The sequence below is a fragment of the Phoca vitulina genome, unplaced genomic scaffold (assembly GCF_004348235.1).
Source record: "Phoca vitulina isolate PV1807 unplaced genomic scaffold, GSC_HSeal_1.0 scaffold5, whole genome shotgun sequence".
Classification (NCBI taxonomy): Eukaryota; Metazoa; Chordata; class Mammalia; order Carnivora; family Phocidae; genus Phoca; species Phoca vitulina.
The window spans coordinates 54,506,748-54,527,432 of NW_022589708.1; the positions used below are offsets into that span (position 1 = coordinate 54,506,748).

Sequence of the window (20,685 nt, forward strand, 5' to 3'; positions counted from 1 at the left end):
CAGGCAATGAACAAACAATATATGCTTTTAAGTTGAGAAAAATACTAGGAAGAAATCAGTAGAACAGAGAAGGAAAGGCAAGATCCAGAACTGGATGATTACAATATACTAACTAGAGAAGGCACTGCTGAAAACATCTAAGCTCAGACCTAAAAGCGGGAAAAGAGGCATTCTATTATTATGAATCCCCTAAGGTAGGGAAAAAATAATTTAAATAATTCAGAAACTAAATAAGCCCAAGGTTGTCTGGAGAGTAGAAGCAAGGGTAAAACTGAGGAAAAGTCAGGGCAAGATCATTTAGGGCCTAATAGGCCATGATAAAGAATTTGGATTTTATTGTTTTTTTTTTTTTTTTTTTAAAGATTTTATTTATTTATTTGAGAGAGAGAGAATGAGAGACAGAGAGCATGAGAGGGAGGAGGGTCAGAGGGAGAAGCAGACTCCCTGCCGAGCAGGGAGCCCGATGCGGGACTCGATCCCGGGACTCCAGGATCATGACCTGAGCCGAAGGCAGTCGCTTAACCAACTGAGCCACCCAGGCGCCCTGGATAGGAAGCAAGTAGCATTAAGCAGAAAACAGGCATGATCTTATTTATGCCTTAAAATTGTAATAAGTCAGGGGCACCTGGGTGGCTCAGTCGGTTAAGCGTCTGCCTTTGACTCATGTCATGATCTCAGGGTCCTGGGGTGGAGCCCCACATCGGGCCTCTTGCTCTGCGGGGAGCCTGCTTCTCCCTCTCTCTTCCCCCTCCCCCCTGCTTGTGCTCTCTCTGTGTCAAATAAATAAATCTTAAAAAAAATTGTAATAAGTCATATTCTGTGAAGAATGCAGGGGTCAAGAGATAAAGTGAGAAGACCAGTAAGTGCTACTGTTCAGGCAAGAGGGGATGGCAGCTTGGAAGGGAGGTTGATAGATGAAAATGGTAAGATGTGGACAAGTTTGAGAGAGACTTAGGAGGTAAGTCTGAGCTATGAAAAAGGAGCAAAAGCAATTCAAACGAGAAAAGACAGCCTTTTTTTAAAAAATGGTATTAAAACAACCAGACATCCACATGCAAAAAAAAAAAAATGTTTATTCAAAAAAGTTAACTCAAAACTGATCATGGATCTAAATATAAAACTCAAAACTGTAAAACCTCCACAAGACAACACAGAAGATCTAGGCAACCATGGATTTGGCAGTAAGTTTTTAGATACAACACCAAAAGCATGATCCACCAAAGAAAAAATTGATGAAGTAGATTTCATTAAAATTTAAAACTGCTGCTTTGCAAGTGACACTGTTAAGAGACTGAAGACAAGCCACAGACTAGGAGAAGATATCTGCAAAACACTTACCTGGTAAAGGACTGGTATCTAAAATACATAAAGGACTCAATAACACAATAATAAGAAAAACTGATTTTTTTAAATGGGCAAAAGATCTAAACAGGTACCTTGCCAAAGATGATACACAAATGGACAAGAAGCTTATGAAAAGATGCTTGATGTCATAGCACCAGGGTACTGCAAGTTAAAACAGCAATACCACCACACACCTATTAGAGTAGCTACAATCCAAAACACCAATACAAAACACTAGTGAGGATGTGGAGCAACAGGAACTCTCATTTACCGCTGGTGAGAATGCAAAATGGTTCAGCCACTGTTGAAGACAGCTTGGTGGTTTCTCACAAAGCTAAGCATAGGCTTACCATAAGATTCAACAATCACACTACTAGGTATTTTTCCAAATGAGCTGAAAATTTATGTCCACAAAAAACTTTGCACATGAATGTTCACAGCACTTTATCCCTAAGTGCCAAAAATTGGAAGCAACTGAGATGTACTTCAATAGGTGAATAAACTGTGGTAGATCTAGACAGTGATAAAAAGAAATATGCTATGGAGTCACAAAAAGACAAGGAGGAACATTAACTGCATATTGCAACATGAAAGAAGCCACTGTAAAAGACTACATACTGTACGATTCCAACTACGTGACATTTTGGAGAAGGCAAAACTACCAACACAGGAAAAGATCAGTAGTTGCCAGGGATTGGAATAGTGAAGGATGAAAGGGTGGAGCAAAAAGGATTTTTAAGGACAGTGAAACTCTTCTGTAAGATACCCTAAGGGTGGATATGGGACATTATGCATTTCGCAAAACCCAAAGAACAGTATGATGCAGTAAGTGAATCCTAATGTAAATTGTGGACCTTAATGTATCAAAACTGGTTCTGCTGCAAAAAATGTACAAAATAAATGCCAAGATGTTAGTCGGAAAAGAGGAAGGGGGAATCAAGATAGAAACTCTGTACCATTTGGTCAATTTTTCTATAAACTTAAAACTGCTATAAATAGGGGCACTTGGCTAGCTCCGCCGGTAGAGCATGTGACTCTTGATTGCAGGGTTGTGAGTTTGAGCCCCACGTGCAGCAAAGCATTTACTTAAAATAAAAAAATAAATTTAAAAAACTGCTATAAATAATGTTTAAAAAGTCCAAAAGCAAACAATTGAACTAACGAATAATGAAGATACTGTATATGGGAGATGAGGAAGAGATCGCTCCATGGTTTTTCACATAATGAGATAAACAGTGGTGCTCCATTGAGATATGGAAGACTAAGAGAAAAATAAAAATAGTTCAGGATTGAACATTTTACTTTTTTTAATTATCCAAGTGAATATTAAGACTGGAGCTTTGAGGAAGGGCTGGGGACAGAGGGAGATAAAAATTGGGGCAGAGTTAACAGAAGTATTAAGCCATGATAAGGGATAAGATCATCTAAGTGTAGAGGCACCTTGCTGGCTCAGAAGAGCGTGCAACTCTTCATCTTGCGGTTGAGTTCAAGCCCCATGTTGGGTGTAGAGATTACTTAAATAAATAAATAAATAATCAATCTAAGTGTAAACGGAGAAGAGGTTAAAGGAAAAGCTCAAGGGCTGAGCACTGAACTACTTTCCATAGTTGGATGAAAGAGTTAAGACCAGCAACAGCAACTAAAAAGTAAAGGCAGGGAGGAAAACCCAAAGCATATGCTGTTATGGAAGTCAAGAAAAGGGCATTTCAGAAGGTAGAAGTGTTCAACTACACTGAATTCTGTTAAAAGATCAAATAAAAAGGCACAGGTAAGTGTCCAGTGGATTTGGCAACAGCAAGGACCTGGGTGACTTTGACAAGGGCAGTCCTAGTGGTATCAGATGCAAAAGCCAGATTGGAATAGATTGAAAAGTAAATAAAATTTGAGAAACTGTAATGTTATGAGTAGACAATAAGAGTGAACAGAGACTGCAGAAGTTAGAGGGTGGGGAAAGAATCAAAGTTCCTTTTCTTAAGATAATATAGGACTACATAACCAGATACATTAAGGATCCAATAGAGAGGGAGATTTTCTCATAAAAAGAGAAAGTACTAAAGCCACAAAGTCCTTGACAAGATACAAGAGATATATCCAGGACCTAGAGGACAACGAAAAAAGCAAAAGACTTTGAAAAGAGGTGTACAAGGGTAGAAGCATCTTAATTATCACCAATGCTTAGGAGATGCATGAAATTTAGTAGGTGAATGATCAATAGGATTAAATGAACCAAATTAAATAACTGTAATGGCTTAGAAATCTCCATTACTTGTGTAAGGACACAAACCAAATTGAAAGCAAATTCGAATATTTAAAAATGCTCAGTGACTTCCAGTTTCCAGTCCAACAAGTAAAAGCTGTCACTTCTGAGCACACAACAAGAAAAAAACTAAACTGAAAATCAACACCTCCTCTTGGATCCATCAGAGAACCAAGGTTACAGGACCAACCTCCAGCTCCAAAACTGAAGAACCAGGCAAATACAAATATCAGCAGCTTACTAGGAGAAACCACCACTGGAGCCAGCTGGGTAGAAAAACGTAAAAGGAATTGACTAACTGCTAGACAGAGAGCACATATGCTTGAGAGATTAAAAACTCCTAGGAAATCAACCTTATGGGGCCTCTTACATTTCCATGAATTTTATCTCCAGAAGCCCCATCAGGTTTGCAGGGTAAAGAACAGAGAAAAATCTCCTCTACTTCTGGAAGCAGGAGAAGGAAAAGTAACCATTTTGAAATATACCCAGAGCATATCATTCTCCTTAACAAAGGGCTGCCCACAAGGAATATTATTTTACCAAAGCCTAACAAAATGGAGAAAGGGAAGTATCCAAATCAGGCCCTTTCTACCCTTCATGTCTCATATGGGGAAAGGGGGGCACTTGTGAAGGTGAAAGCCAACAGCAGAGTCCACTAAAAGACTGAGACCTAATGATAGGACCACAAAGCACTTCCCCTAACCCCACACCTTACCCACTAACATCAATAGGGAATTACTGAAAGAATGGCAAAACTAAGATTCTATTTATAAAGAAGTCTCTAAGGAATCCCAAGAAAACAGATTGGTCCAAAAAAAGCACATTAGAGGTAATTTCAGCCTCTGACACATACAGGTAGAACAAATAGTAAACAGACTAACACCTAACCAGATCAACATAAAACCTCACTATAGACCTATTTGCCTAAGTTCCTTTACCAATACAGCATGTCTGGCATTTAACAAAAAATGATAAGGTACCCTAAAAGATTAAAAAAAAAAATACACACAAAATCTGAATACACAAAACAAGCAACAAAACCAGATTCAGATATGACAGATATGTTTGAACTACTAGACCAATAATTTCAAGTAACTACGAAAACACTAAAAGCTCTAATGGAAAAAGGGGATAACATGCAAAAATGGATGGGTAATATAACTCTAAGAAAGAATCAAAAAGAAATGTTAGGACTCAAAATCAAAGTCAGAAATGAAGAATGCACTTCATGGGCTCATAAGTAGACTGCACAGAGCCTAAGAATCAGTGAGCTAAGAGACATGTCAACAGAAACCTCCTAAACTGAAAAAAGAGGGGAAAAAAGGAACATCCAAAAACTAAGGGACAATTTAAAAAGAGGTAACATATGCACAATGGGAACACCAGGAGGAGAAGAGAAAGGAACTAAAGAAATACTTGAAAAAATAATGGTTGAGAATTTTCCAAAATTTATAACAGACCCTAGAGCACAGATCCAGGAAGCTCAGAGAATATGACACAGGATAAATCCAAAATATCCACACTTAGGCATATCACATTCACACTGTAGAAAATCAAAGACAAAGGAAAAATCTTGAAAGAAGCCAGAGGTAGGAGTAGGGGAGAAGAAACCTGACCTATAGAGGATAAGCATAAGAATTACATCAGATATTTCTTCAAAAATCATACAAACAAGAAGACAGAATGAATAAAGTGTTGGAAGAAAAAAAAAGTACCAATCTAGAATTCTGTATACAGCAAAGGTATCCTTCAAAATTAAAGAAGAGAAAGACATTTTCTCACATAAAAATGGACGGACTTTGTCACCAGTAGACCTGCCTTGAAAGAAATGCTAAAATAAGTTCTCCAAAGAAAAGAAAGATTATATAGGTCACAGGTCTACACAATTTCCTTTTGGAAGAGCATCAGAGAAGTAATTTCAAAAGGCAAAACAAAATCTTTTCTTTTTAAAACTCTAAATTGATATTAACACAGTTTGTTCAAAATGAAAGCAACAATATTTTGGTTGATTATAGCTTATGGAAAAGTGAAATAAAGGACAGCAATGTTATAAGGCATGGGAGAGAAAAAGCAGAAAGATTCTATTATAAGGTACCTGCACTACCCCTGAAATGGTATGTATTATTTGAAGGTAGATTAGTTATAAATGTATATGGCAAACTCTGAGGCAATAATTTAAAAAAATTTTAGAAGTATGGTAAGAGAGAAAATAGAATTATATTCAATACTCAAGATCAGAAAAAATAAAGAAGGGGAAGGCAAAATAAATTTTAAAAGAACAAAGGCAATGAAAAGTTACAAACAACACATTAATCCAACTCTATCAATAATTGCTTTAAATGTAAATAGCTGAAATAGATCAATTAAAAGACAAAGACTACCAAGTGGATAAAAAAACAAGACCCACTTCAAATATATAGATATATGTAGATTAAAAGTAAAAGGATAAAGAAATTATACCATGATAACACTAATCAAAATAAAGCTAGAATAGCTTAATTTCAGGAAGTGCAGACTTCAGAACAAGAAAAAGTTACCAAGGATAAAGAGAGTCATTATGTAATGAAAGGATCAATTCTCCGTGAAGACATAACAAGCCTTATTAATACACACTGGCCTAACAATAGCACATCAAAATATATGAGGCAAAAACTGACAGAACTAAAATAAGAAACTGATTAATCAATCTATTATACTTAAAGACGACTTCAACACTGTTCTATCCCTATCAGTAATTGACAGATCCAGCAAGTAGAATATCAATAAAGACATAGTTGAACTGAACAGCACTAACCAACTGGACCTAAGTAACACCTAAAGAATACTTCATCCAACAACAAAATATGCCTTCTTAAGCTCACACGAAAACACTCACCATGATTAAGGGCCATAAAACACATCATAAAAAATTTAAAAGAATAGAAATAACACTAAGTATGCTCTCAAACCACAGTAGAATTAAAGTCAGTGACGAATAACAAGTATTTACAGGTAGATGGACATCCCAAAATACTTGGAGATTAAAAAACTTACTTCCAAATAACACATTGGTGTAAAAAAAAAAAAATTCTCAAGAGAAATTTTAAGATATTTCAAACTACAAGATGAAAATACAACTTATCAAAATACTGGGATAGTACAAAAAATGCTTAGAAAGAAGACCAATATAAACCTAAGGCAAATAGAAGAAATAAAAATTAGAGCAGAAATCAATGAAACTGAAAACTGTAAAATAGAGAAAAAACAAAACCAAAATCTGGCTATTTTATCAATAAAATTGATAAACCTCTGGCCAGGCTAACAATGAAAAGGAAAGAAGGGACAACTAATATTACAAATGAAAGAGGGGTCATTACAGCCAGTCCCTTGGACATTAAAAGGCTATTAAGGAGTATTATTAACAACTCTATCACCACAAATTTGAAAACTTAGATGAAATGAACCAATTCCCTAAAAGATACAATCTGCCAAAACTTACTCAAGAAGAAACAAACTGAATAAGTTATCTGTATTAAAGAAACTGAATCAATAATTAGTAACTTTCACAAAGAGAAAACACCAAGCCCAGATGGCTTCGCTGATGAATTCTACCAAATATTTAACAAAATGATACCAACTTTCTGCAATCTCGTTCAGAAAGCAGGAACAAAGGGAACAATTCCTCATTCATTCTGAGGCAAATCTAGTATCAAAATCAGACAAAGACATTACAAGAAAGGAAAATTATAGATCAGTATCTCTCATTAACATTGGTACAAAAATATTTAGCAAAATCCAAAGAACTGTATGACACAAGAGTAAACCCTAATGATGTCTATCAATATTAGTTCATTAATTGCAACAAATGTGCCACACAGAAGCAAGAGGTTAATAAGGAAAACTATGGGAGGGAAAACAGGGTATATGGTTGGGGGGGGTGGGAGGTCTCTGTACTTTGTCAATTTTCCTGTAAAACTAAAATTACTTTTTTAAAAAGAGTCGATTTAAAAATGCATACTAAGTAAAATATCCCTTTTATCTACTTTAAACACTGATGTTCTATAAAAAAATGTTCCTGAGAATATGCATTCTTTCTGGTAAAGATGTTTGGCAATCAATGGTGCAACAAAATTATTTCTATTTTGACAGATCTTTCAAATGCCATCTCTGTTGCTTACTGATTATGTGCCCTGTGGCAGATTTTGAAGCCTCTGGGCTTCAGCATCTTTGTGCATAAACCGAAAAAAAAAATAATAATCACCTTTCTCACAGGTCAGTTGGATTAAATTAAGGCCAGCTGGCCAAAGCTGCACAGAGCAGGCATGGGTGTGTTCTTTTCTCCCTCATTTGCCCTAGAATTCTAACTCAGGTAGGATAATATACCCAATTTCAAACGAGTATTTCTCAAAGGTAAACGTGTATCCTGCAAGGTACACGCAACCATTAAACAATACCTTGTGCCTTACAGGAGCTCAATTTAAAAATTTAAGTGAAAAAAAGCTAAATATTTAATTGGTAGTTTAAAATGCTGTTATGCTAAAACATTGCTCTAGCAGAGTATCCACACTATATTTCAAGAGGCAACATAAGACTATGCCTTCATTAGAACTAAGGCCACATTCTCAGATTTCCAGGGCGGCTACTTCACCATCTTCTGCTGTTTGGGATAGATCCCAAACCTTTCCACTGAAGCAGCTTTTTGTTTCTAATTTTAATTATGTTACTAAAAACAAGTTGATTTTCTTCTCATTATCAGTCACGTGTCAACAGTTTAGCTCCAACGGGCCTGGTTACCCTTAAATTAGCAAGGACAACCTGAAAAATAACATTTCACATTATACAAGTCATTTAAAATGGAATGGATAGTAATCTGAGTCAGAACTAAGCAAGCAAAAAAATGGAAGACCGTACTTTTTAAATTATGACTTCTCAAGGTCTTATTTTTTTTCTTTCCCACTGAACTGTACACATTTGCCTGTACATAAAGACTACTAGACTAATTTTTAGATGCAAATTATTCTGCGTATCACTATGGAACATTCTGTGCATAAAATCAAACACTTTACTGTATCTGTAAGGATAAACAAAGTGACATGAGTACTCTAGGGCCGAACAGGCTGAACAAACCTGTACTGTGTTCTCACACATTAAGAACAATGATAAACTGAAGCATGTTCAGAGAAAATCTAAAAAAACCTTTAAGGATTTCAAAACTATGTTACATGAGTAAGGGCAGTAAGATGGAGGTGCTTAATCTATGTAAAAATAAAAGCAACAACAGAACGGGCTTGAAATTAATACAGTATTACAGCCATCTTAAAACATCTGGAGGCTGTCATAGTTGAAGGAAATCAGACTTGCTTTATGTCCTCCAGAACTAGGAACAACATGAGGAGGCAGCAGAGTACAGATCTCTGAGCTTGCAGTCAAGAGAGTTGGGTCCTACAATTGTGTATCCATTGTGTGGTATCAGAAATACAGGAGATATTCCTGGATATTCATTCCTTTGTATATAAAATGAGGGTGCTCAACTAGATAATGTCTATGGTAATTTTCAAATAAAATATGACATGGAAGCAAATCCTGGATCCACTTCTCACCATGAGGGCATCCTGAACATGAAATCATCTATCTCATCAAGTAGCGAGTTCTCGCTCTAGTTCACATATCATCATTTGCTCCACCATAAAGGTGAAAGTAGAACAGACACAGCCAACTATTTTAATTAAACACCAAATGTCCACAAGCTAGTGTTCTTATAATAAGAATTAAAAGATAGGATGGAAGATTATTGTGGTTTCTATGTTACCATCTATTGAATAAACCATACTAATATTTCTAGGGGGAAAAAAACCCTAATCATTTTTCTAAATCATTTGTATTGAATATTGCATTTTCCTTTGATTCTAGATATACTAAATAGTATATGCTAACACTCCACTCTGTGAACCTACTTAATATTCCTCAGAGAATAACAGCATAACTTTTTTCTCTAAATGATTTTATATACTACCCAACATTATTTTTTAAGCCTTATATAACAAATTCCCCTAAGTTACAGCATAAATGAATGCTTTTAAAACTCAAATTAATTTCTCAAACCAAGATAAAAATTATTCAGTACAACTGTTTTCTAGGTTCTAGATATCATGTAAGTAAAACAGGCAAAATGAAGCCAGGCAATAATCTCATGGAATATGTACTCAACTTTCCATACAAAGTATAATATTTTAATAGTACTCAGAGCTTAAGAAATACTAAATTAAAAATGGATGATAAACACTAAGAGAGCACAGGTAAAAGATGCCCTGAAATATAGGAGGCTAAGTACACCAAAGGTACAATGTCTGTGGATATATGTATCTAAATGCACTCCAAAGTACTACAAAAACAAATCTGTGGTTCATCCTTTTTTCTGGGAGAGATTTTTAAGAAAAATTATTTTCCTAATTCTATACCTGTCTGAAAATCCAAGGATATCTGTTGTAAGTTGACTTTACCATCAGACATTACATTGAACACATTTAACATTTTTCTTCCTATGCCATACCTTACCTCTTGAGTAGAGATCCCTTTGATCATAATTCCTGAAAACTCCGAAGCATACTTTGAAGTTCCCTAACATTTTTACTGCAGTAATCTAATTACCTTAGAGGATACTAGTGGAAAAGAATTTTAGAGCACCTATGTGCTTATTTTTGAAAACAAAAATCTTTCACATTTTAGGCAATCTTCTTAATGGCAAATAAAAATACCCGAATAAAAAGCAAGCAATTGCTTAGGACATTTTGCTCAATTGTTTCAATACAGCAAAGTAAAGTAAGAATAAGATCTGAGCTCGTAAACAACAAACTATAAGGTCAGTACTTTGTCAGCCACACTGCTTATGTGACATTTACTTTTTTTAAACAAAAGCTATTTTGTCTCCTCACTAAAGAACAAAAACAAAATTTTATTATTATAGTTAATCCAATGAATGATGGTGAAACAATAAGCCTATGTTCTCATACCTCAAAGATATAAAGGTAAGCCATGTTTAACATTCTGTAATGTTTTTATTTTGAACACAGTGTAGGGAAGAGTCCACGTAATAAAAATTAAAGTATTTAAAACTCTCATTTCACCATTATTTTTACAGTATGTTTGAAGTTTCTGGTACAGAATTTTTATTTAACCCCTCACACAACCCACTCTTATGCATATATAGTTAAGGCTTATAAATTTTTTGTATTCAAGTAAAAAATACAGCCTTCTATTGAAATATGTCTGTGAATCTTTTAATGGCTTTAATTCTAAAAACAAAATTTTATCCACAGAATCTTAACTCCTTTTCCAAACTTACCAGAGTAATAAAGCCAAGAATTTTAGCTTCCTTCTACCCCCCAAACACAGTAACTATTCTAAATCATAATTTCCTTTTTTATTTTTTCAGAGTATGATTTCTTTGGGGAGCCAAACGGTTTCATTTTAATCCACAAGTTGTGATTAATTCAACTTTTATTTCTTGTCTAGGACCCCATCACCATGTTTTTAATTTTTGGAGTCCACTTCTTATATATGTTTTCTTCAAATCAAAGAGAAACCCCTCTTGCTTCTAGCAGACTCTGCATAGAAAAGGTAAATTGTTCCAGTGGCTTCAGTTACAGTTTATGTAACTATAAAGAATCATAAAAACCAAGTTTTATCCTTTTCCATGTTGTCTTGATAAGGTTAAAAGCAAGAGACTCTCAAGATTTCTCCTTCTGTGATTATCTGTTCAAACAGAACATTAAATATAAAACATCTTTCTTCTCCTGTTAACAGCTCTTGTGAATTGGGTAGTTCTCCAATCAGCCAATATTTCCAAATGTTCTTTTTCTGGGTCAAGGATTTGCCTTTTATATGCTATTTTGTAAGGGGTTATATTTTGATCAGTCTCACTTTAAAAGATTTGACCATGTTATTCCTGATATTTACAATATTCCAAGAGTTTTAATGGTTTGCAAAATGGACACACCAAAACAGCATCTAAAGAAAAAAAAAAAAAAAGAAAGAAACCCACTTCTGGAAACAAAGATGAAGCTAATCAGGAAAATGGAAAAAAAAAAGACTAAATAGATCACCTATTTCAAACATTTGGCACTGGATGACCCAATGAAGAATCATTTTAATTTAACAGTTTTTGGAAAATTTTTTTCAAAAAAGATTTACACAAGAATAGGATATATATTCAGAAATACTTAGAGGAAGACACATAAAATTAAAATACACTTAAAAATACGGTTGTTTTCATTGTCTACTCCTGAAACAAAAATAAGCCATTTATCAGTAAGTGCATTTTTTTCATGGAGAAAATATTTATTAGTTTTCAAATGATCACATAATACAAATATTACACAATTAGTCATTCTAGGAAAAAAATTAGCTTATACTAATAATCATAAAATAAACACTGAAAAATATAGGATTGCATAGTGACACGAAATATAAAAAAATCTGAAAGGAAAATGTATCAAAATAAAAGTTTAAATAAACAAATCAGTTCACATTAATATACAAAAAGTTTCACTTTAAAATAGCTTTTAGTGGCATGAGGTGAATGGAAATGCACTTACATTTCTTTTGCACACTTTAAGGAACAGAGCTAAAATTTAATCAAAGCATGAAGTTAAGAGATTAAATCACTTTTCATCTTTAAAGCTGAAACAAAAGGCTAATAATCACACAGGCCATAAACTGGTTGGTACTGTGGTTCAAAGAGTTCAACTTAATTTCCAAGCAAATTTCACTTTCATTTCCCCTGAGTTCTAAAATGGTGGGTATTTTTTAATTTGTGTGTTTGTAAAGACGGTCTTATTCATATTTAACAACAATAAATCAAGCATAAAAAGCTGTAATCATTCATGGGAATTCAGAGCTCCCTACAGAAATTTTAGTTCAAGTTGATCTTTTAAACTTTTAAGTACTATACAAAAATTTGTAATTAATGAGGAAAAAAAAAACAGGTCTCATGGAAAGAAAGACTAAAGGCCAGGTTATAACTTAGTAAATGTGGTTCCTAAGACCTTCAAGATCCCTAAAACATTTTAGATGCTTCTTAACTCTAGAATTTCTATTCCTAAAAAGTATACCAAATAAAACAAACTGGCAGCATCAGGTAACTTTTAAAAACTTCTTTAATAGCTTTTGACTGACCAGTTAATAGATACCAAAGAGAAAAATAGAAACATTTTGATAACTCCTTCCATTTGGGTAACTATTTTGCAACACTTCTTCACATGTAGAGGCTTATTCTAATATTGCCTTTGCTCTATAAAATACTTTCTCGTTTCAGTATCATTCAAACTTTAGTATGCCTTTAATGCAGAACAATACCTCAAATTTAACAGGTATTTACTATTTTAGAAGACTGCCCAAGCTACTTTGATCTCAAAAGATGTCTCTTCTACTCCATACTGGAATCTTTGTTGATTTGACAAATAAGAATTAAGGCTCAAGACCAGAAAAAGATAAGTTAAAGACTGTATCCTAATACTAAAAGTAATTTGGGAATAATTAAGAAATTCACCTTTTATTTACTAATTCTTTTCAGTGTCAGGCAACAAAAAACAGTTTCAGAAGTTTTTAGGATCTCCTATAATACTTAAAAAAAAAGGGGGGGTTGCCTGCTTCATTAAGGTGATTTTCAATCCCACAAATCTTTTAAGTGAAACAGAGAGCTGCTTTTAAAAGAAAGGAGTCTCTCATACTTCCTCTATTTCAGTCTTCTGAATAGAAAGGAATATTTGCATGGCCATGTAAAACTCCAATCTGAAAAAATTATTTCATTATTTGAGCCTTTCCATTTCCAGACCAAGAGTACACCAGAATAAATCTTAAAGTTTATAAATGACAAGATCAGGTGGCTCTCTCATCCTTGTGTCTTCTAGATATAGTGCGTGGCTCCGTTCACCACTGCCTTCCAAACTGCAGGTGCTGCATGTGTGACAGAGATCCTCCATGAAGGCTCTGCTAGAAGAGTTCCTTTTGCTGAAGAAGTATGATGTTTACCAGTTGAAAGAAATCTGGGCAATTAGAGAACAAATAAACCGGTCTCCCATTATCAAGATACCTGGAGTCACAGAAGGAATCCACCAAGGAAAAATGAAAACTTGCCAAAGACACCAAAGTTCACGTTCTACCCACTGTAGATGATAAGAACTTCCTGGAATCAAATCCTACCCTTGGCATCAAAGAAACTAAGAGAAAACCATCTTAATGCCATGGGAAACATCTAGGACAAGGCTCTTTTTGCCACAAATAACATTATTCCTAGGGACTGGAAAACTACTTATGAGTATATATTTAACATAGCTTTCAGGGATAATATATCCTGAAACTTATAATCATTCACATTTATCTTATTAAAGAATGAAGCCTCAATTTGACAGTATCATCGTATCTTCTAAAAGATCTAATTAATATGAAGTCCTAAAGTCTGAGGTAGGAAAAAGACCAAAAAGTTCTAACAGGGTAGAATAACACCTGGACATCAGACTGTGTAAATTAGGAGAGTTCAGATGTCCAGCTTGCCCAAAGATGAAATACAAAAACTTAATTACTGGAATATAAAAGAGCACTTAGAAGTCCACTAATACCATTCAAGGTTAAAATGGGCAAATATTCCTCTTTAAAATTCCTGTGGACTACACAGGTAGTCACCAAATCTAGTGCCCCCAAATCATCCACTGCTTTAATCATCTGGAGAGAAAATTAAATAAATTGTAGGCCTCTTTTTTGAATTCGGCACTAGTTAGCATTCTTAGAAAAAACAAACAGATTGCAGCCCCACTTGGTTCTTATATGAACCCAAGGAGTATACCAATAGAATTAAATGGGCAATGGAAGGACACTCCAATCTATAAATAAACCCAAGTAAATAATGGAAAGCACCCACTTGTTTATTATCCTTTCCCACTCTCTCCAGTAGCTGGATATTCTGCCTCCAAGGGTTCAGTGGAGAAAGTGGACCCCTGACGTCAAAAGCTCTCCGTGGTCTTGGCTGTATCTGTGGTTCTAGGATCACTCCTTGCACCTCTGGTAGGAGAGAAGCACTGAAATAGAGAGCTGAATATAGATTTAAGAAAAAATTCTTATTAAGAAATTACATTCTCTGGTCATTTGAGTTTGTAATGACTTATCCTCAGGATAAAAAGGAGCTACCTTTGGGGATACTTTCTTTAGTGCCTTTCTAATTTGAATTTTAGAAATCTGTCACCACAAATGATTAATTCTTCAGTAACTATTAAGAAGGGGCCTATCTTGGTGTAAGCCATAACATACTCTGTGACAAACCACCCAACTTCGAGTGGAAGACCGAATCAAAAAATGATAAATTATGACTAGAAACAAGAGCACAGTTGTCTTAAAGGGACAGGGAAAGGCACTCGACCTCAGAGATATCAAATGAGGAGTCCCAGTTAGTTCTTCTGTCAAAGAGAAGAAGATGGATTGAAAAAGGAGAAACAGAATAATCAAGCATATTAACAGAAAAACTACTACACTTTGGAAATCGTCTAAGAAGCTGAATTTGTTCTCATTTTTAAGTCTTCCGTAATTTAAAGAATTAATCAGACTACAGTCCCATATTACAGCAATACAAAGCTAAGCCTAAATTTTATCAAGTTATGACTACTGTCACTGAAAAAGATTTATTCTTCAAGCACTCATATTTAAAAGTGGGAGGGCAGAGCAGTGGACATAGGTAATACAATCTAAAAATCTTTTTTAAATGTATGATCATTTGGTTTTGGGTCAAGAAGGACCAGGAAATAAATCATTAATGGTTACAATGCAGATATTAAAGCAGTAAGATATACCCAAATAATAGATGATGATAAAGATACTGGAAAATAGTTTGCTTTATTATAGGAATAAGGTAAATAAGAGAAAGAAGTTCAAAGCACATAGCATCTGATCAAGGAAAAGCTGAAAGGAGAATAAGATAAGCAGATATGTATTTAAAGTTATAGGGACTGCAGAATAAATTTTAATAGTGGAAAACAGATCAATTATACTTTGTGGTACAGAGTAATACATCCCTATTAAATTTCAGATCTCACTCTAAATAGAAAGGTGCTGCACATTCCTGTTGTATAGAACATAGCCACACTATACTATATCATGGACATGTTATATTTGGGGATAAATTAAGAAAAAAACGCTATCAAATAATTTCTCTCACGCCAACTGGTTATCAGAAGGGTTCCTTACCTGTTAGTGGAACGAGGATTGTGCTCTCTTGTTCTCTATCAACCAACCAACAAAGGTTATAGTCTCAGCACTAAGAAGGGAGCAACCAACCAAAGTTAGTGTTTTAAGGCCTCCACTTCCTCCTGGCTCTGCCAGCCAGTTTGGAAATAAACCAACAGCTGAAAAGGAATCGTTATTCCATTACCTAACAACATTTAGACTCAATTTTTTTTAAAGCCTGAAGAAGAAAGACAAGCTAACCCTTCTGCTTTAGGAATATATTCAATTCTGTACAAGTGAGAAATGAAAACAGTTTGGACTAAGAAAAGAAAACCTATGAATTTAACCATCAAATCTGTGATTTCCAAAATGTAAAGAAGGGAAAAAAGAAATCGAAAAGAAGTCAAGGGGGTGAAACTGCCATCTAGCAAGAGGTATCAAATAAGTATCTACGAAAGTACTTTACGAGCCTATGTGGCAGCTATTTTTTTTTATGTTAAGTTTCCAATAGATTTTAAGTCCTAAAGTCTTTTAGTTTTGAAAACTACTTTTTGAGCAATAGCTTACAACAGTATTTTATCACATTGAGAGGGTATATGAGGGATGATGAGAGGAAAGGAGTACAAATTAGCAAAAGATCTGAATACTAAATATCTCAAGGACTGTACTCTAATTAGGTATTTTCAAGAGTCCAAAAAAAACACTATAATCCCAAATAGATTAACAAAGTATGCCACAGCTGGAGTTCTTAAGGGGTGCTTTTTAACAGATGAGAAAGGCTTAGAATTAATACATCAGAGCTAGCTCATTTATGTATTCCTTGTACCTACAGTAGCCCCCACCCCCCATCTTAGTACCTACAAGACCCTCCCACGGTTTTGCTCTCCTGGTTCCAGTTACCCTGTTCAACCATGATCCGGAAGCAGATGATCCCAACACATTGTCAGAAGGTCAACAGCAGCCTAATGCTACGTCACAATGCATGTGCCGTTCACCTCACTTCATCTCATTGCTAAGCATTTTATCATCTCACATCATTACAAGTAGAAGGGTGAGGACATACAATAAGATATTTTGAAAGAGAGACCACATTCACATAACTTTTATTACCGTATATTGTCATCATTGTTCTATTTCATTATTGTTAATCTCTTGCTGTATCTAATTTATAAATTAAACTTTATCATAGGTATGTTATGTACAGGAAAAGACAGTATATACAGGGCTCAGTACTACCCGTGGTTCCAGATATCCACTGGGAGTCTTGGGATGTAACCCAGATAGATAAGGAGGGACTACTGTACACTGTGCAAACAGGTGTTATAAAAGTATTTTTTAATTATTAAAAAAATCACCCTCTAGTCTTTTCTAATCAATTTCCTTGACAAATCATTCTTTTTCATGTTTAATATTTTAACATAAACCATTAAGATTAAAGATTTCCAAATTGATGAGATCTAAGTAAACCCTAACTACTTTAAGATACAGTTTTAAAAAGTAAATTTAGAAACTATAAAGATATGACTTTCCAAATTTCCCAGTTTTCCTTCATTTCTTGAATACTAATCAGTAGTAATAGTACATCTGATTGAAAATACAGGCAAAAAGGGAGCATTCCATTTGGGAACAGGAAATACAACTAGTAAATTTTTTTTTAAGTTACAGGCTCACTTCACTTTGAAAATGAAAAACAACTCCTAACAAAGCATATCTTGCTCAGATTAACAGTAGGCTAAGTTCACAATTTCTCCTACAGTCGGAGCTCTAAACCCTTGATTTATTTACCATACCCCGGGGAAGTCATAATTTAAAAATACAAACCCATTAAAAAGAAAAATAAATGTTCTTAGGATAGGTTATAGGGCTGCAAAAGTATATCCACTCAAACTTCTCCCAAGTGAGATGACTTTCAGGAAATAACATCTTTATTTTGCCTGATATACCAAAACTTGTGGATTCAACATATTCATACTCAAAAATGAATACACAGATTTCCTTAAATAGAAATTATTTTGAATCATTGAGGAGAGCCAGTATATCTCTTGCTTCAGGAGTTAATTATTTATGAAGACTGTGGATTTGATAATGTATCATTTATAAAGAAAAATGTAGAGGCACTTTCAAAATGAGATCATTATTCAAAAAGAAAGAGCAGCCTTTGTGAGACTACTATTGATAAAGGCTCTTAAGAATGACACCAGTAGGACCTTACTTAATTCTATTTTAATAGACAGCATTCTTCTATGTGATGTTTAAAGAGATGAAAAAAAATAAGCATTCCACCGGAGAACTTGTATTTCAACCACTAGAGAATAAATTCCAAAACAAAACTAACAAAATCACCAGTGCTGAAATGCCACAAAGGAACTCAAATGGATGTCAGGAGGTCTATTAATCCACTACACCTCAATAAAATCACTTGAGTATTATCAATAATATTTAAATTTTTAAAGATTCTTACTGAAAATCCAGTTATAGTCAATCAGAAACAATAAATCTAAGTTTTTTATATATAAATACCACTCTGAGAAATTCTCCCAAAATGTGCAAACTAGACTCTTTGCAATATTTGTTTTCAACACTAAATTATTTAGTGAGCATATACTGCTTATTAGTTTTAAGCATTTCTAATACTGAAGAAAGAGAAAGCTAAGCCTAATCATTTTTAAGCAATGAAGTAAGAGGCAATATGTTTCTATAAAGGCTATTTCTATTCACTTGTATTATAACTGACTAAAATTGAACTTGCTAATTTTACAGCTTTTACCTATAAAACAAAACATTCCAGGCTAAATTGGAAGCATGATATAACATATTCTTCTTACTCATCTTTTATCACTCATTCTTACTGGTTCTAAGGCACGTCTATAAAGAAAAAGAATTTCTCACAAACCCCTCCAAGTGCCCAGAAAAGTCCCAGCTGGCAGTAAGAAGAAAATCAAAGAACAACCATAACAGAAACCTTGAGTCCCTATCTCCAGATAGAGCTACTTCGTGCAGTGAGTTTAAGTCAGTAAACGTTTTACAAGTGAATGAAGTGCACTGATCAAGAAACAAAAAGTAAGAAAAGAAGAATTTTGTCAAGTGGCTGATATCTAAAGTAGACACTAAAAAGTTCAACTTTCTAATCCTAAAGAAAATAAAAATTACGAAAATATTACTTTCAAGGATCTCTTGGGGGTCATCAGTTTCTACGATTAATTTTCCAATATGGTCGGCAGAACTTCAAGGGTATCCTAAGAGGATACAAATTTTAGCTAAATTATAACACCTATTATAGATTCTCTAATGTTCTTTTACAGATTCAAAATTAGTAAGAAAGCAAATCAAATATTGCCAGAACACCCAATTTTAAATATTCAGTTTGAAAAGATCTTGCCAAAAAGCAAAAGGAATGAACAAACAGAACCAGCTACCTTAGAATTAGTTAGCCATAGTATTGTATTGACTCTGGAGGAAAAGATTACTTCTAATCCACAATCTTGTATATACTGTCAAGTAGGATGCACTTCAAAAACACCAAAATAAGGAAGAAAGCCTGAAACTTTAAGGAATGTATAGCATTATGAGAGTAGACACTTACCATGGAAAGCAATTTCTTAGAAGAAAGTTGCAGTAAGAATGAAAAACCCTAATTATTAGAATGTTTCAAGAACTACCAAATTTCAAGATTTACCACTGTATTTTCTCTTCATCCTTTTGGAAAAGATACTATCCAAAAATCTTATTAGGATTCAAGTTACTCCACTAGGTTTAAATATCAAGTATTTGTTAACAGATAAACAAAAGACAAGTAATGTGTCTTCATGATTCACTGATTAAGGTATAAGATGAAGTAAAACAGATAAAGATACAATGCACAATGCATTTTTTAAAGTAGTTAATCCACTATAGAATAAACAGATAAAGACACAACGCACAATGCATTTTTTAAAGTAGTTAATCCACTATAGAATAAAAGATAAAAGGCAATCATAAAAATATATATCGGGCGCCTGGGTGGCTCAGTTGGTTAAGCGACTGCCTTCGGCTCAGATCATGATCCTGGAGTCCCAGGATCGAGTCCCGCATCGGGCTACCTGCTCGGCAGGGAGTCTGCTTCTCCCTCTCCCGCTCCCCCTTCTTGTGCTCTCTCTCTCTCTCACTCTCTCTCTCAAATAAATAAAATCTTTAAAAAAAATTTAAAAAAAAATAAAAAATATATATATCATATAAAAAAGGCAACTTCAAGGTCAAGAAGATTAAACACAAAAACGTTTATATTTTCCACTGCCTCCTCTCAATGAAAAAGGCCTTTAGATTTGACAAGAAAACCTTAGAAGTCTATTTTAAGAAAACTCTCTAAATTGCTCTCGTAAATTCTTTTCATAACTAACCCAGCCCATTACTTTTACCTCTTTTTCACCTGTTTATTTTGCTAGTATGAAATATTTGGCTTTGTTCTTATAGTGGCCAGCATACCCTGAAGTATATACAAGGTACTGGGGGGAAAAAAAAAGGATCATCTTTCTATGACATTTTTTATTCCAGGATCTTGGGTTGTGCAACATCCCTAATGAGTGCATTTAGAAACAGATGAAAAGACTATAGAAAGAAAAATAGTGACGTTTTATGAATTATGCTGCCTTTATATTAATTCTTTTGAGACATTTCTCCATCTATAACAAGAAATACATCAACAACAAAAAGATGTTACAGAATTAAATTCAAAAGATTCTGATCAAGCAAGATTCATTAGTGGATGCTAAAATTAATGGAAATTATGATGAGAAATTGAAAATATGATGAGAAACAAGATATTTACAGTGTCTCAAAATATCTCCCCACAAAATACTTGCTATTTCTAAGGGGAAAAAGAGTAATTTTAAGAGTATAAAAACTTGGCAGACACCTCC

At 34.2% G+C, this 20,685-nt stretch overlaps 1 protein-coding gene across 3 annotated transcripts in view; it reads right to left on the minus strand.

Annotated features, from left to right (window-relative positions):
• The window catches only part of TSC22D1 (TSC22 domain family member 1), a 133,439-nt gene that overhangs the window by 87,248 nt on the left and 25,506 nt on the right, over positions 1-20,685 (minus strand). Inside the window, exons 2-3 of one of the 3 annotated variants that reach the window (XR_004299223.1) lie at positions 14,496-14,665; positions 11,794-13,623 (exon numbers count right to left, since the gene is read on the minus strand). The exons of 1 other annotated variant lie outside the window; for it this stretch is intronic. Coding sequence is in view for 1 of the 2 variants with exons in the window: in XM_032402978.1 (XP_032258869.1) it covers positions 14,578-14,665 (88 nt within the window). In the remaining variant the exon portion in view is untranslated. Of the gene's footprint in view, positions 1-11,793; positions 14,666-20,685 lie in introns of those variants that run through there. One more of the 3 variants, XM_032402978.1, reaches the window with a different exon arrangement.